The sequence below is a fragment of the Stegostoma tigrinum genome, chromosome 20 (genome assembly GCF_030684315.1).
Source record: "Stegostoma tigrinum isolate sSteTig4 chromosome 20, sSteTig4.hap1, whole genome shotgun sequence".
Lineage (NCBI taxonomy): Eukaryota > Metazoa > Chordata > Chondrichthyes > Orectolobiformes > Stegostomatidae > Stegostoma > Stegostoma tigrinum.
The window spans coordinates 50,207,775-50,223,006 of record NC_081373.1 but is presented as its reverse complement, the minus strand read 5'-3'; the positions used below and the strand labels follow the sequence as shown (position 1 = coordinate 50,223,006).

The 15,232-nt window shown below is 44.6% G+C and overlaps 1 protein-coding gene across 3 annotated transcripts in view; it reads right to left on the bottom strand.

Annotated features, from left to right (window-relative positions):
• The window catches only part of LOC125462005 (protein bicaudal C homolog 1-like), a 282,551-nt gene that overhangs the window by 201,197 nt on the left and 66,122 nt on the right, over positions 1 to 15,232 (bottom strand). For all 3 annotated transcript variants that reach the window (XM_048551463.2, XM_048551464.1, XM_048551465.2), the window contains exon 2: positions 10,857 to 10,903. In XM_048551463.2, the coding sequence (XP_048407420.1) occupies positions 10,857 to 10,903 (47 nt within the window). The remainder of the gene's footprint in view (positions 1 to 10,856; positions 10,904 to 15,232) is intronic.

Below are 15,232 nucleotides of genomic sequence, written 5' to 3'. Positions count from 1 at the left end.
TCCCGCGTGGCAATACCTGAGGTCTGAAGAACCAACAACTGAGACAGTCAAGTGTTGTGGGTCACTGCCTTGAGATTAGCTTTTACCAGACCCATTCGAGTTACTGGCCCACACAACTAAGTTTCAAATGTCCTGTTGAAATGTCTCACTGAGCAACAAGTATAAACATTATCCCAGTGATTCTGCATGCCTCTCTGAGAAAAGGCCTCTCAGAATGCTCTCGACCAACTTTGGCACACCCTGACCTTGTCACTAAGGAGGCCCTGAGGTGCTCAAAACAGTGAGATCATCCTTTATATCATGATCATATTATCTATGCAATTCCACATTAACCCCATTAACAAGATCATTGGATTCTGCTAAATTGCCTGTGTTGCTGTTAAAATCAGTGGGCTCCAGACTCTTCCAAGGCTTCTACTTTCAGCTGCTGTCAGTCAAGACCAAAGAAAAACGCTGGCAATAAACCAAAGAAAAAGCCCAAACAGGACCTGAAGTGAAAAGCGAAAGGTGGGTGATGTGAGCAAACCTTCAGATTTACACTTGGGGCAATTTCTTCGGTGGATCTCCAGACCATAATGAATGAGGAGACCAAAATGTACATTAAACTCATACAACTGTGGTTCAGTTGCATGACATACAGTCAGAATTGCAACATTATTCTGTACTGAATATTACCATGTTCTCGTCTAAAATAAACATTAAACTATTTTTATGAGACTCAATGACTATACAGTTACCACTGGCCTTTAATATTCGACTATGCATTCTGAACGTCAATAAGATATTGCCAGTGATTAAACAGTCCCACTCAGAAATCCTGACAACTCTTAAATGTCTGTGTGATTTCCATCATAAATGCCCTGTAACATTTAAATCAAAGGAAAACATACAATTTATGGTGTCTCCCTTTGATAATCAGAAGCTAAATTCTCTAGACACCAAATCATAGAGTTGTATTGCACAGAAACAGACCCTTCAGTCCAACTCATCCACATTGACCAAATATCTTAAATTAATTGTCAGACTTTGGCCCATATCCCTCTGAACCCTTCCTATTCATACACCCATTCAGATGCCTTTTAAATATTGTAATCGTACCAGCATCCACCACCTCTGATGGCAGCTCATTCCATACACGCACTTTGAGTGAAAAAGTTGCCCCTTAGGACCCTTTTAAATATGTCCCCTCTCAGCTTAAACCTATGCCCTTGAGTTTCGGACACCCCTCCTCCCCCCCGGGGGGGGAGGGGGGGGTGGGGAGACCTTGGCTATTCATCCTATCCAGGACCCTCATGATTTTATAAACTTCTGCTAGGTCACCCATCAGTTTCCATCGCTCCGGGGAAAATAGCCCCAGCGTGTTCAGTCTCTCCCTATAACTCAAACCCTCCAACCCTGGCAAAATCCCTGGAAATCTTTTGCTGTATCCTTTCAAGTTTCACAGCATCTTTCCTATAGCAGGGAGACCAGAATTGATGCACCTCAAAAGTCATCTCACCCATGTCTCGTACAGTTGCAACATGACATCCCAACTTCTATACCCAATGCACTGCCCAATAAAGGTAAATGTACCAAAGGCCTTCTTCAACATTCTGTCCTCCTGTGCCTCTACCTTCAAGTCGAACAGCAGATACTCTCAAAGCTACTTTGAAGATGTTTGAAGTCTAACCAGAAATGCACCAAGTAGCCTTCTAGGAAGTACTGACATTCAGTCAGGGTTCTCTAGATTAATCCTATGCAATACGCAAATAACACTGCATCCTGTAGAAAAGTTATTTTCCAAGAAATGCAAATCTCAATTCTTTCATTTTGCAGAAAACAAGGGTAGTGTAATAAACCAACTCATTATTTAGCCAGGGCTAGGCAATCTAAAAAAATGTCAACAACTTGGCTCACAATGAGCAAGACATTGGCTAAATCTGAACTAAAAACTAATGAGATTAGAATTTTGAGAATGGAAAAGCTGGTCATGTTCTACTTGGAGCTCAAATGCTCTAGAGAGATTCAACAGGTTTGCAAAATGAGAGGGTTGTGATACAGCAAATAGAGAGCAACAGTCAGCGGGAGGATTAGGAGAGTTGTACTCTTTAAACACAGGGAATGTGCTGTCAGAAAGGGTAACAGTAGGATATTTTGACCTCAGCTTACAGTACTGAATTGGATAAATACTCAGAAGGAAACATTTGTGCAGCCATGGGGAGAAAGAGCAAGGCAGTAGGATAGTTTGTTCAAACTGCTAGAACACAGATGAGAGGGCTGAATGGCCTCTTTGTGTATTTTATAATGCGATGAAAGGTGAGCGGAGATTAGTCTAGTGCAGTTAATGATTGCCTTGTGTCCAGAAAGGCAGATATTTAAGGACAGAATTCTGACTAAATGCTGAGCGGGTGAATCAGCAGGGAATCAGGAACCAGGGAGAACATTGTACTTAAAGACAGGAAGCCACGTCCAAGTTTGGACATCATCTTTGAGTCATAGTTTGGCCTGATCACAATGCAACTACGTCAGCTGTGAGTAGACCATGTCTCACCCAGAGCTGTGCAACAGACATACAGTTTATCAAATAAATCTGGAGTAAAACAAATTATGAAACCAACAAATGGTTGCAAAAGCTCCTCTGATTCACGACTTTCCCCAAGGGAGGGAGACTTGCTCACCTTCCTCAGTCTGGATCATCACAGAGTCCAGGTCCACACAGCCACGTGGTTGGTTCTCAGCTACCCTGTGAAGTGGCCTCACCAGCTGTTGGGCTGTGGTCAAGCGGGTCATTCATCATCACATTCTCGAGGGCAATTATGGACAGTAAATTGTTGCTGCTCAGACCACTTTTATCCTGTGAGTAAATAGAAAAGGCGATGGGAAAAAAAACTTTGGAGCTGCTTCTCTGCTAATAATCACTTTTCCAAATAAAGGAAAAGTGCTCCAACTTTCAAATCAGAAGATACGGGCAAGAAGATGGCTAGAGGTGAATAAAGAGATTCATTTTCAAATTTCATCTCCAGATTAACGGACCTGACTTTATACAGTACTTGTGACAACCTCAGGATATAGTATCACTGACTCCCTACACAATGTGGAAACAGGCCATTCAGCCCACATTGGCCCTCCAACTAGCATCCCACCTAGACGGTCCCCTCCACCATCTTCATGTAACACTGCATTTCTCATGGCCAAGGCACCTAGCCTGCATATCCCTGGACACAATGGGTAATTTAGCAAGGCTGAACCACCTAACCATCTTTGGACTGTGGGAGGAAACCGGAGGAACTGGAGGAAACCCACGCAGACACGGAGGGGGGAGGGGTACATGCAAACTTGACACAGTCACCCAAAAGTGGAATCGAACCTGGGTCCCTGGCTCTGTGTGGCAGCTGTGTTAGCCAATGAGACATCATTCCGCCCTACAGCATGTTTACACCTAAGCTGGCACTTCAGTCTAAAGCATCATAGAGTCATACAGTACTGAAACACACCCTTCGGTCCAACCAGTCCATGCCGACCATAATCCCAAACTAAACCAGTCCCACTGCTCCTGACCCATATCCCTCCAAACCTTTTCTATGCACGTACTTATCTAAGTGCATTAAATGTTGCAATTGTACCCACATCCACCACTTCCTTGGGAAGCCCATTCCACACACAAACCACCCTTTATAAAAACTTTGCCCCTCATGTCTTTAAGTCTCTCTCTTCAAAAATGTACCTTCTTGTGTTGAAATCCCCCCCATGCTACGTAAAAGACAACTACCATTAACTCCATCTGGCTCTCTCATTAATAAACGTGTATCAGGTCACTTTTCAACCTCCTACACGCCAGTGAAAGTAGTCCCAGCCCTTCTTTACAACTCCACCCTTCCATACCGAGCAACATCTATAAGACGGCACCTCTGTCACTAAAGTGCAGGGCTATAGTGCACACTCCATTCTCTGGAGTGGGGCCTGATCTTGAGACTCAAAAGCATGAGCTGCGCCACTGAATCCAATATTTCAAAAAAGTGAAGAATGAAACAAGGGTAAACGTGGAGACAGAAAAGAAACAAGACAAATACTGGTTAAAATGATTAATGTTTTGTATTTTGATCTATCATGGGATGGGAGGAACAGATTTGTTTTCATTTGTCAGAACAAAGAACAGTACAGTACAGGAACGAGCCCTTCAGCCCACCAAAACTGCACCAACACATGGTGCTTTTTTAAACTAAAAACCTTCTGCCTCTACACGGTCCAAATCTCTGTTTCCTGCCTATTCCTGTATCTGTCAAAATGCCTCTTAAATGTTGCTATTGCATTCAACTCCACCACGACCTCTGGCAGCACATTCCAGGCACTTATTACCCTCTTGTGTAAAAAAAAAGTTGCTTCTCTCATCTTCTTTAAAATCACCACTTTTACCTTAAGCCTAAGTCCTCTAGCAACTGACATCCCTACCCTGGGGGGAAACAGCTACAACTCTCCATCTACCCAGGCCTCTCATAATTTTGTAAACTTCTACTAGTCATCCCTCATCCTTCAAGTGAAACCAAGCCAAGCTTGGTCAATCTCTCCTTATAGCTACTACCCTACAAACCAGGCAACATCCTGATAAATCATTTCTGAATCCTCCCCAGAGTCCTCCAACATTGGCTATTCTCCAGTCCTCTGGGACGTCACAGGTGGCTAAAGAGATTTGTGCAAGGCCCCATGCAATTTCCTCCCCTGTCTCCCTCTGCGTTCTGGGATAGATTTCATCACAGCCTGGGGATTTGTCTACCTTCACATACCCAACACCACCTGCATTTTCATGTCCACATGCCTGCGAATATCAACATAGCCCTCACAAATCATACCAACCACCACTTACTTCTCCTTTGTGAATGCCGGCAAGGTACTCATTAAAGATTTTACCCACTTTCTCCAGGTCCACACATAAATTCCCTCCTTTATCCTTTAGTGGTCTTACCCTTCTCCTTGCTTTCTCTCTTGCTCCTTATAGATGTTGCAAACACTTTGGGATTTTCCTTAAAGCCATTTGCAAGAGGTATTTGATAGTACATTTTAACCTTCCTAACTCCTTGTTTGAGTTCTTTCCTGCTTTGTATTTTTCAAGTGCTCTATCTGTCCTCAGTTACCTAATTCTTATGTATACCTCCTTTTTCTTTTTGATTAAGCACTCAATTTCTCGTCATCTAAGGTTCCCACATCTTGCCATCCTTATTCTTCATTTTCACAGGGACATGCTGCTCCTGAACTTTAATCAACTGGCCTTCGAAAGAGTCCCACATGCCAGATGTGGATTTACCCTCAAGCAGCTGCTCCTAATCTCCATTACCAGTTCCTACCCAATATTGTGGTAGTTAGTTTTCCCCCAGTTTAATATTTTCACCTAAGGACTACTCTTATCTTTATCTATCAGTAATGTAAAACTTATGGAATTATAGTTATTGTTCCCAAAATGATTCCCCTCTGAAACTTCAATCACCTAGAACTAAGAACAAAGAAAATTACAGCACAAGAACAAGTCCTTCGGCCCTTCAAGCCTGCGCCGATCGAGATGCTGTCTAAGCCTATCATCTATTTTCTAACGGTCTGTGTCCATTTGCTCCCTACCCATCCATGTACCTGTCCAGATACATCTTAAAAGATACTAACGTGTCTGCATCTACTACCTCCGCTGGCAACGCGTTCCAGGCACCCGCCACCCTCTGCGTAAAGACCTTTCCACGCATATCTCCCTTAAAAACTTTCCTCCTCTCACTTTGAACTCATGACCCCTAGTAATTGAGTCCCCCACTCTGGGAAAAAGCTTCTTGCTATCCACCTTGTCTATACCCCTCATGATTTTGTAGACCTCAATCAGGTCCCCCCTCAATCTCCGTCTTTCTAATGAAAATAATCCTAACCTACTCAACCTTTCCTCATAGTTAGCATCCTCCATACCAGGCAAAATCCTGGTGAACCTCCTCTGCACCCTCTTCAAAGCATCCACATCCTTTCGGTAATGTGGCGACCAGAACTGTACGCAGTGCTCTAAATGCAGCTGAACCAAAGTCCGATACAACTGTAACATGGCCTGCCAACTCTTGTATTCAACATCCCATCTGATGAAGGAAAACATGCCGAATGCCTTCTTGGCCACCCTATTGACCTGTGTTGCCACCTTCAGCGAACAATGGAACTGAACACCCAGATCTCTCAGTACATCAATTTTTCCCAGGACTTTTCCATTTACTGTATAGTTTGCTTTTCCCCAGCACTCTTTCATTTACTGTATAGTTGGGCTCATTTGCCAATGCCAGGTCCAGCCCTTCCTAAGTTGGGTTATTTATATATTATTTCAATAAACTACATTGGGCACACTTAACAAATGTCTCCAATCCAAGCTCTTGGCACTGGGCAAGACATAGTCAATATAAGAGAAGTTAAAATCATCTACAACAATCCTGTTAGTTTTACATTTTTCCGTAATCTGTCTACATATCTGTTCCTCTATCACTTGCTGGCTGTTAGGGGTCCTGTAGTACAATCCCTAAGTGATTGCACCCTTCTAATCCTAAGCACCACCCATATGACCTCACTGAGTGAACTTCCAAGATGCCCTCTCTCTGTACAGCTGTGATATTCACCCTTATCAGCAACACAACTTCCCAACTCTTTTACATCCCGCTCCATCTCACCTGAAACATCCAAATCCCAGAACGTTAAGCCGCCAGTCTTGTCCCCCTCTCAAGTCTCTAATGTTGTAGCAATTACACAGTTATAAGTATTAACCCAAGCTCTAAACTCATCTAAGATAATAAAGTGTGAAGCTGGATGAACACAGCAGGCCAAGCAGCATCTCAGGAGCACAAAAGGTGACGTTTCGGGCCTAGACCCTTCAGCCCAATGGTATCAATGTGGACTTCACCAGCTTCAAAATCTCCCCTTCCCCCACCGCATCCCAAAACCAGTCCAGTTTGTCCCCTCCCCCCACTGTACCACACAACCAGCCCAGCTCTTCCCCTCCACCCACTGCATCCCAAAACCAGCCCAGCCTATCTCTGCCTCCCTAACCTGTTCTTCCTCTCACCCATCCCTTCCTCCCACCCCAAGCTGCATCTCCATTTCCTACCTACCACCTCATCCCGCCTCCTTGACCTGTCCGTCTTCCCTGGACTGACCTATCCCCTCCCTACCTTCCCACCTATACTCTCCTCTCCACCTATCTTCTTTTCTCTCCATCTTCGGTCCGCCTCCCACTCTCTCCCTATTTATTCCAGAACCCTCACCCCATCCCCCTCTCTGATGAAGGGTCTAGACCCGAAATGTCAGCTTTTGTGCTCCTGAGATGCTGCTTGGCCTGCTATGTTCATCCAGCTCCACACTTTATTATATTGGATTCTCCAGCATCTGCAGTTCCCATTATCACTCTAAACTCATCTGCCTTACATTTCATTCTCTTTCTGCTAAAACAAATACACCTCAGATTTGTTTTTTTTTGGGGGGGGGGGGCAGGTGTGGTCCTGCCACGTTCTGTTCATATGTTTGTTTTTCCTCTTAGTCTTACAGGCCTTAGTCTCTGATTCTCCTTTGGTCATTTTACTTGCCGACCTATTGCTCTGGTTCCCACACTCCTCCAGCTTCACCAGTTTAAACCTTCCTGAGTGTCACTAGCAAACCTCCATGCCAGGATATAGGTGCCCTTTCAAGTTAGGGACAACCCTTCCTCTTGTGCAGGTCCCACCCGCCCCAGAAGACATCCTAATGATCCAGATATCTAAATCACTCCGTCCTGCACCAGCTCTTTAGCCAAATAGTTAACTGTACTATCTTGCGACTTCTAGCCTCACTGGCATGTGGAACAGAAAGTAATCCTGAGATTACAACCCTAGAGGTCCCGCTTTTCATCTTCCTATCTGACTCCCTGAACTCCCTTTGCAGGGCCTCATCTCTCTTTCTGCCCATGTTGTTGGTACCAGTACAGACCATAACCTCTGGCTCCTCACCCTCCTCTTTCAGCATATCCTGTGCCTGCTCAGAGACATCCTTCATCGTGGCACCAGGGAGGCAACGCATCATGCTGGAGTTTCGCTTGGAGCCACAGAAACATCTGTGCCCCCGACTATAGTGCCCTTGTCATCACAGCTCATCAATACTTCGACTCTCCCTACTGTACAACAATGTCAGTTGTGGTGCCACTGATCTGGCTGCTGCTGTTTTCCCCATGTGAGGCCATTCTCCCACCACTGTCTCCCAAGTCGAGAGGATAATGGTCACAGGGGACTCATGCACTACCTGCCCACGCTTACTCCTCTTCTTGGTGGACACCCAACTCCTCTCAGTCTGTGTCGCCCTTACTAGCGGGATAACCAGCTCGCTAAGCATACTATCCGCAACATTCTCAGCCTCATGGATGCTCCGTAGTAAGTCCATCCATAGCCCCCGATGTAGCAAATCAGGAGCTGGAATTGAACACATACTGCGTACATAGTGTCCACGGAGACCGGACGATCCCTTATTTCCAACATATTGCAGGAGGAGCACCCTGTAGGGCTGGGCTGAGTACGCCTGCCATTTTGAACTTTATCGACTGAATCAACCTTGCTGTTGGCAATGTGGCCATCACAGGCATGGGATTTCGTGTATCCTGTGCCCGCAGCGGTCCATCTTCGCAGTAAACCATATCAGATCGGCCGTGATCTCCATGAATGGCACAGCAGACTCGATAGGCTGAACAGCCTATTTCTGCTCCTAAACCACCAGCAGCAGTTTGATATGACTTGACCGGTTTGCTAAGTGGCAGAGGGCAGTTAAAGGTCAACCACGTCAGTGAGGGTTTGGAGTCACATACGGAGCATACCAGGTAAGGGCTAGCTGCTTTGCTTCCACCAGGAGGTTTGAACTCTGGGAGTCATTTCCCAGATAGAATATCTGCCTTACATCTGACTTGTAACGTCAGGTTTCACAGCAAGGTCAGTGGCAACGAGCAACATCGAGCATCTGTCCTGGAAGGCAAGGACTGCTCTCATCCGACCCACAGCATGAGAGTTTATCCCCAAAGTATTCAAGAGGAAATAGAAACAAACTCTGAAATGCAAACTCTTCCATCAAACCATGATAAACTGATTAAGCAACACACTACATCGACATATACAGCTCATATGGACAAGCTCATGTGAACAAGGGTCAGTTTCTATGCTGCGTGACTCGATCCATTTTGTCTCACTTCACTGCTCTAGCCCTGAAAATGCTTCCCTTTGGAATATAAACCCAATCCTCTTTCCAAGTTACCATTCAATAAGTTTTGCGGCTCTTTCAGTCAGTTTATTCCAGATCAGAACTCACCACATTAAAATGTTCTCACCTGCTCTGCAGATGTTTGGTCCATGATCTTACATCTGTGTCCTCTGGTTACTGACTAAGCTGCCAATGTAAACAATTTCTCCCTATACATTTGCTTCTAAATGTGTATTATTTTTAAGTGAATTAAAATACACGAATGCAGACACACGCACAAAGTTAGTTCCCTTTTGCAAGTTAGGATTTCCTCTCCTTTTCAATCCATTAAAATCCCTCATGATCTTGACGACCTCTGTTGGAGTTCCCCTTATTGTTCTCTGCTATGGAATGGAATGCGATGCACTTTTGAGTCTTTCCACATTATTCGTGTTCTTCATGTTTGGTACCTTTTCAGTAAATCTTCACTGCATCATTCTCCCAAAAGTGAATGTATTGGACAGCTGTGGCCACAAGAGTTTGGAGCAACCACTGAGTAAGTCAATCCCAGAATTTCCCAATGTTTTCTAAACATACTCCACTGTTGAGCACATTTACACATTTCCTCAAACAGCAATAAATTCCGCACTTAGATTTCACTTATATATCACACCCCATCTCAATGGCAGCTGGCTTTCAATTAAAAACAGAGTCTGTTTCACACCCAGAATATTCTTTGAATAAAGTGTGCAAAAAAAAAACAAATGCTCGTTTTAGAGAGAATGCCCAACACTACCACACATCTTCCTTTAACATTAACTAACACAAACATACACACACACACTTTCTCAACAAATTAACAGTGAACTGACTTGGCCATTTCAGTAATGCAGACTTTGAGAATGGATTTAAAATACAATGGGTTGATGACAAGATTAGTGCAAAGGTATTTACCAGTACTTACAACAAGTTTGGTTCAAGATGATGTCTATTACAAAATAGGGATGTTCAATGTAGCGGCACTGGAACAAATCATGTGCTTGACTTACTTAAAGTCAATTATCATTATAGAGTCATACAGCACGGACACAGACCCTTCAGTCCAACTGGTCCATGCTGACCAAGTTTCCCAAACTAAACTAGTCCCACTTTCCTGCATTTCGCCCACATCTCTCTAAACCCTTCCTATTCAAGTACCTGTCCAAATGTCTTCTAAATGTTGTAAATGTACCTGCATCTACCACTTCCTCTGGCAGTTCATTTCACATATGAACCGCCCTGTGTGAGAAAACGGTGCCCCTCAGGTCCCATTTAAATCTTTCTCCTCTCACCTTCAGAGTTCTGTATACCCCCAACCTCAAGGAAAAGACCTTTGCTATTCACCTTATCTATGTCTCTTGTAGAACTCTAATTACTTACTGTTGATAAAACCCAGAACAAGATAAATTTTTGGGAAAAGACGTGACAATATCAGAGCTTAGGAACCGGTAGTGACATTTAATGCTCTCCCCAAAGCATGAGGGTGGAATAATCTTTACACTGCACTCTGTCATGCAATGGTCTCAGAATTGCTCGGTTTTAACTCCTATTTTTCAAGGTGGTTCAAGGTAAAATGCATAACCAAATGAATCACCATCAGCACTGCTACAGAGGTCAGGGGAAGGGGCTAAGTGACAGCACAGTACCTTCTGGAAGAAGTCTTCACCGCTTTTGCCTTTCCCTTCAGCAGCAGCTGTAAAACAAACATTCGGGGTTAAACAAATTCAGCCAAATATTTCATTCAACTCAAAAGAACATGGACAGGAGAAAACATTAAACTTGGCAATCTGCAATTAGTTAGAACCCTGTATCAAAATACTAAAGACTGTTCTCCTGCCCTCGACCCCATCATCAGCATCATAGTGAAAATCACACGATCACTCAATCAAAACCTCACTGAAAGCCCGACCTGACCAGATCAAGCAAAACATGTAATTTTACAGACATTTTCCGTCAACATTTTCCCAACAGACTGTTGCACCTCCGCTCCTCTCCCCATACGAGCCCACTCCTCTCCACGCACTCCCTACACGTGCCCGCTCCTTTCTATGTACCCGTTGTACACACACAGCCCTCCCCACTACCGGTATTCTCAAACCATCAAACCCACACTGTAAAAGGTAATGGAGTGCATGGAGACCAGTGCGTGAACAGTCCTGGGAGGGTTTTATTTTTAAATATTCATTCATGGGAAGTGGATGTCACTGGCTAGGCAGCATTTATTGCCCATCCCTAATTTCCCAGAGGGCAGTTGAGGGCAAACCACATTGCTGTGGGCTTGGAGTCACATGTAGGCCAGACCAGGTAAGGACGCAGAGATAATAGGAACTGCAGATGCTGGAGAATCCAAGATAACAAAGTGTGGAGCTGGATGAACACAGCAGGCCAAGCAGCATCTTAGGAGCACAAAAGCTGATGTTTTGGGCCTAGACCCTTCATCAGAAAAAATCTGAAAATTTTTTTTCTGATGAAGGGTCTAGGCCCGAAACATCAGCTTTTGTGCTCCAAAGATGCTGCTTGGCCTGCTGTGTTCATCCAGCTCCACACCTCATTATACCCAGGTAAAGATGCAGTGTTTTTTCCTTAAAAAGAACATTACTGAACCTGATGGCTTTTCCCTGACATTCAGCAATGGTTTCATGATCGTTATTAAACTCTTAATTCCAGATTATTACTGAATTCAAATTCCACCATCTGCCGTGGTGGGATTCGATCCCAGGTCCCCAGGACATTATCCGGGTCTCTGGATTAATGGTCCAGCAATAATGCCACGAGGCCATTGCCTCCCACTTTGAGGCAGATGATACAGTCAAATCTGTAGCCCTGGATTAACTGAAATGAGTTTCACAAATTGCCACAGATTCCATCCTTCTGCATTGAGCAAGGGTGGGGTTGGGGGCCGGGGGGGCAGAGTGTCTGGGTGAACAACTTGAGGCTAGTGGACTCTGGTATTTCGGCCTCCCTTACTGCTTGAGCTGGCACTCAGAGGCAGCCCCTCAGAATATGAACGAGTGGGCTTTGGAGAGCGAGGGGTTCAAGAACAATTTTAACCACAGAAGTGGGGGTGGGGGGCACGTTGCAAAGGAGGCAATGAGAAACAATACCCTGAGAAAGAAGAATCTTTTAAATAAAAAAAACAGGGCAGTAGGGCTTGTGCTTAGCTCAGGAATGTTATATAATGGGAGGTGAATAGGAAATGAGCTGCTACATTGGAATTCTACACTTGGATCAAATATCTGTTTATTTGAGCTCAACCGAACACGTCCATTTAAAATGTAACATGCTCCCCAAGCAAACTTGAGGCCAGGCTGCTCTACACTGTCAGCAGAAAAAACATTCAGAACTGTTCTGCTTTGAGCTGGACTGATCTTGTAGATAATGACAGACAAGAGCAGGCCCTCGGAATCCGTGCAGGCCGCCCCATGCACACAATATTCCGGAGAGTTCCGCAGAAATTTGGAGGGCGGATTCAGAAAAAAGAGGATTTCTACTTTTTTTTGTTCCATTTGGCTCCAAGTCAAAAGAGTGCCAACTGGCTCCCAGGAAAAGCCGAAAGATCAGGCAAACAGCATTAACTCTCAGAGCTCCAAGCAAGAGCTCTCTGCCTGTGCCATCTGTTCACAACACAAGTCAAAAAGCATTTCGGACAGCATCATTTCCACAACTTGACTCTCTTTGGAGACTGCAAAGTATGCACAAGAAGCCTGCCTGCTCAGGAGGAGGGCTGAGGTGCAAGGAAACGTTGGGGTCAATTGAACGTGTCTGCAAGGTAAAGGGCCAGGCTTTCACCCAGTGAGAAAAGGAGCCCATTTGAACCAAACTGAAATAGACCCTGTGAAATAGATCTGTGTTAACAGTTACTGCTGCCCATCTGTGATCAAATTCTGCTCACGTCACCTCTTGATCCCCCTTAGTTACACCATTTTCCAGCTTGAAACTAGAAACGTAGAAAATAAGAAGAATAGTAGGCCATTTGGCCCTTCCAGCCTCTCGATATGATCGCAACTTTATACAAATAAGGAGCCAAGAAACTTTCCAATAGCGCCTGGCCCCAGAAGAGAAGTCTGGAAGAGAGATCGGGTCTTGGTAGACTCCAGGATAGACTGACTGCTAATACAGCAAGGATAAGTGTTTACAGTGAAAAGTGCTATAAAACTAAATTGTTTTTAACCTGTGCAGTGTGAACAAGGCTCTCCTCTGATCTGTGCTAACAGATCCCAAATATTATCCTTGCCCCCTGCATTCCATTTCACACACGCACATCATCAGAATGGCTTCTAACGTTGACGCAGTATCTTTGAATGGGCTAAAAGATCTCAGAGCACTGTAGCAGAGCATTTCCAACATTTGAAATGGAAACACAGTAGATAGGTCAAAAAGGGAGGTATAAGGAATGCCAACGAAGTAGGGAATGGAGCGAGAGAAGGGGCGGGGGGTTGGGGAGAGAAAGAGATGGAGTGAGAGAAAGGGAGTGGGGGGTTACAGCGAGAGAGAAGCACAGAGGGTTTGGGGATAATTCTGGAGTTTAAGGTGCAGACAATGAAAGGCTGGGTCACTAATGATGCTGCAATAAAGGTCGGGGTGTGCAAGAAACAAAAACTGGAAGAAATCAGAGCTGCACGAGGGTCACTGCGCTGGAAGGCAACAGGGATAGGGAGATTTGGAATGTTGCAGGATTCGAAAACAAATGAATATTTTTTAAATTAAGTGTGTTGCGATATAGAAGCAGGAACCATGGCTATAAAATTTTCCAGCTTTACGTCTTCATCGTCTCTCTCTCTCTTCTTCCCCCCAACCCCCCCACACCCCAGAAGGGCTATTTCAGCGGGAAATCAATTGAGTGCATCTTCTTACATGTATTTGGCTTCTGGGTGTTATTGTCCCTGTAACTGGGAGCAAACTGAAATGTAGTGATGGGGTTAGCAAAGGCAGTTTGTCTTTGCAAATTAAAACCAGTAAAAGTGTATAAAGATTGGGTCCAGATCTATCCTTCAACACTGGGCTTACAGGAGCGAAGGAAACTATTCCTGAACTTTAGATGCACCAATGTAATAAGTTGGACGAAGTGAGCTGACGCAGCCTGTCCTTTTTGGTCTTCTCACTACTACCTTCGTCAAAATCTTCACAGATATTGACAGAAACTGGAGCCATAGAATCATAGATTCTTACTGTAATGAAGAGACCCTTCAGCCCATTGAGTCTGCACTGCCCAAAATCTCTGAATCAACACTAGTTCCACTTTCCAGCATGTGGCACGCATCCTTGAATGTTATGACATTCCTAGTGCTCATCCAGGTTCTTATTCAAAGGTTGTGAGATTATTTGCCTTTCCTAGGCAGTGTATTCCAGATTCCCACCATCCTCTGGGCAGGGAAAAAAAAATTTCCTCAAATCCTCTCAAAACCTCTTGTGCTTCACTATCAGTGACCCTGCGACTCAGGGACAGCTCCTTCCTATTCATCCTGTCCATGCCCCTCAATCTTATACAGATCACCCCTCCACCGTCTCCACTCTACAGGAAACAACAGGATCTTATCCAGAGATAGCAAGAACTGCAGATTCTGGAGCCAGACATAACACAGTGTGGAGCTGGAGGTACACAGCAGGCCAGGAAGCATCAGAGGAGCAGGAAAACTGATATTTCAGGCAGGGACCCTTCTTCCTGCCTCTCTGCACAGCTGAAACTCTGCATCACAGGCAACATCCTGGTGAATGTCCTTTGCACCCCCTCCAGTGCAATCACGTCCTTTCAATAGTGCAGTGACCAGAACTGCACACCGTATTCTAGTTGTGGCCCAATCAAAGTCCTGTACAGCTCCAGCATAACCTCTCTGCTCTTATAACTACTAAAGGCACAGGTATGCCTCTTTAATGATCCTCTTCAACTGCCCTGCTACTCTCAGGGATTTGTGGCGAGCAGCCCAAGATCCCTCTGATCTTCTTACAGCATAAGTAATTTATTGTCACTTGCAGTTGTGTTTTTTAAACAAAGAAAATGCAGTGACAACTGTTTAAATTGTCA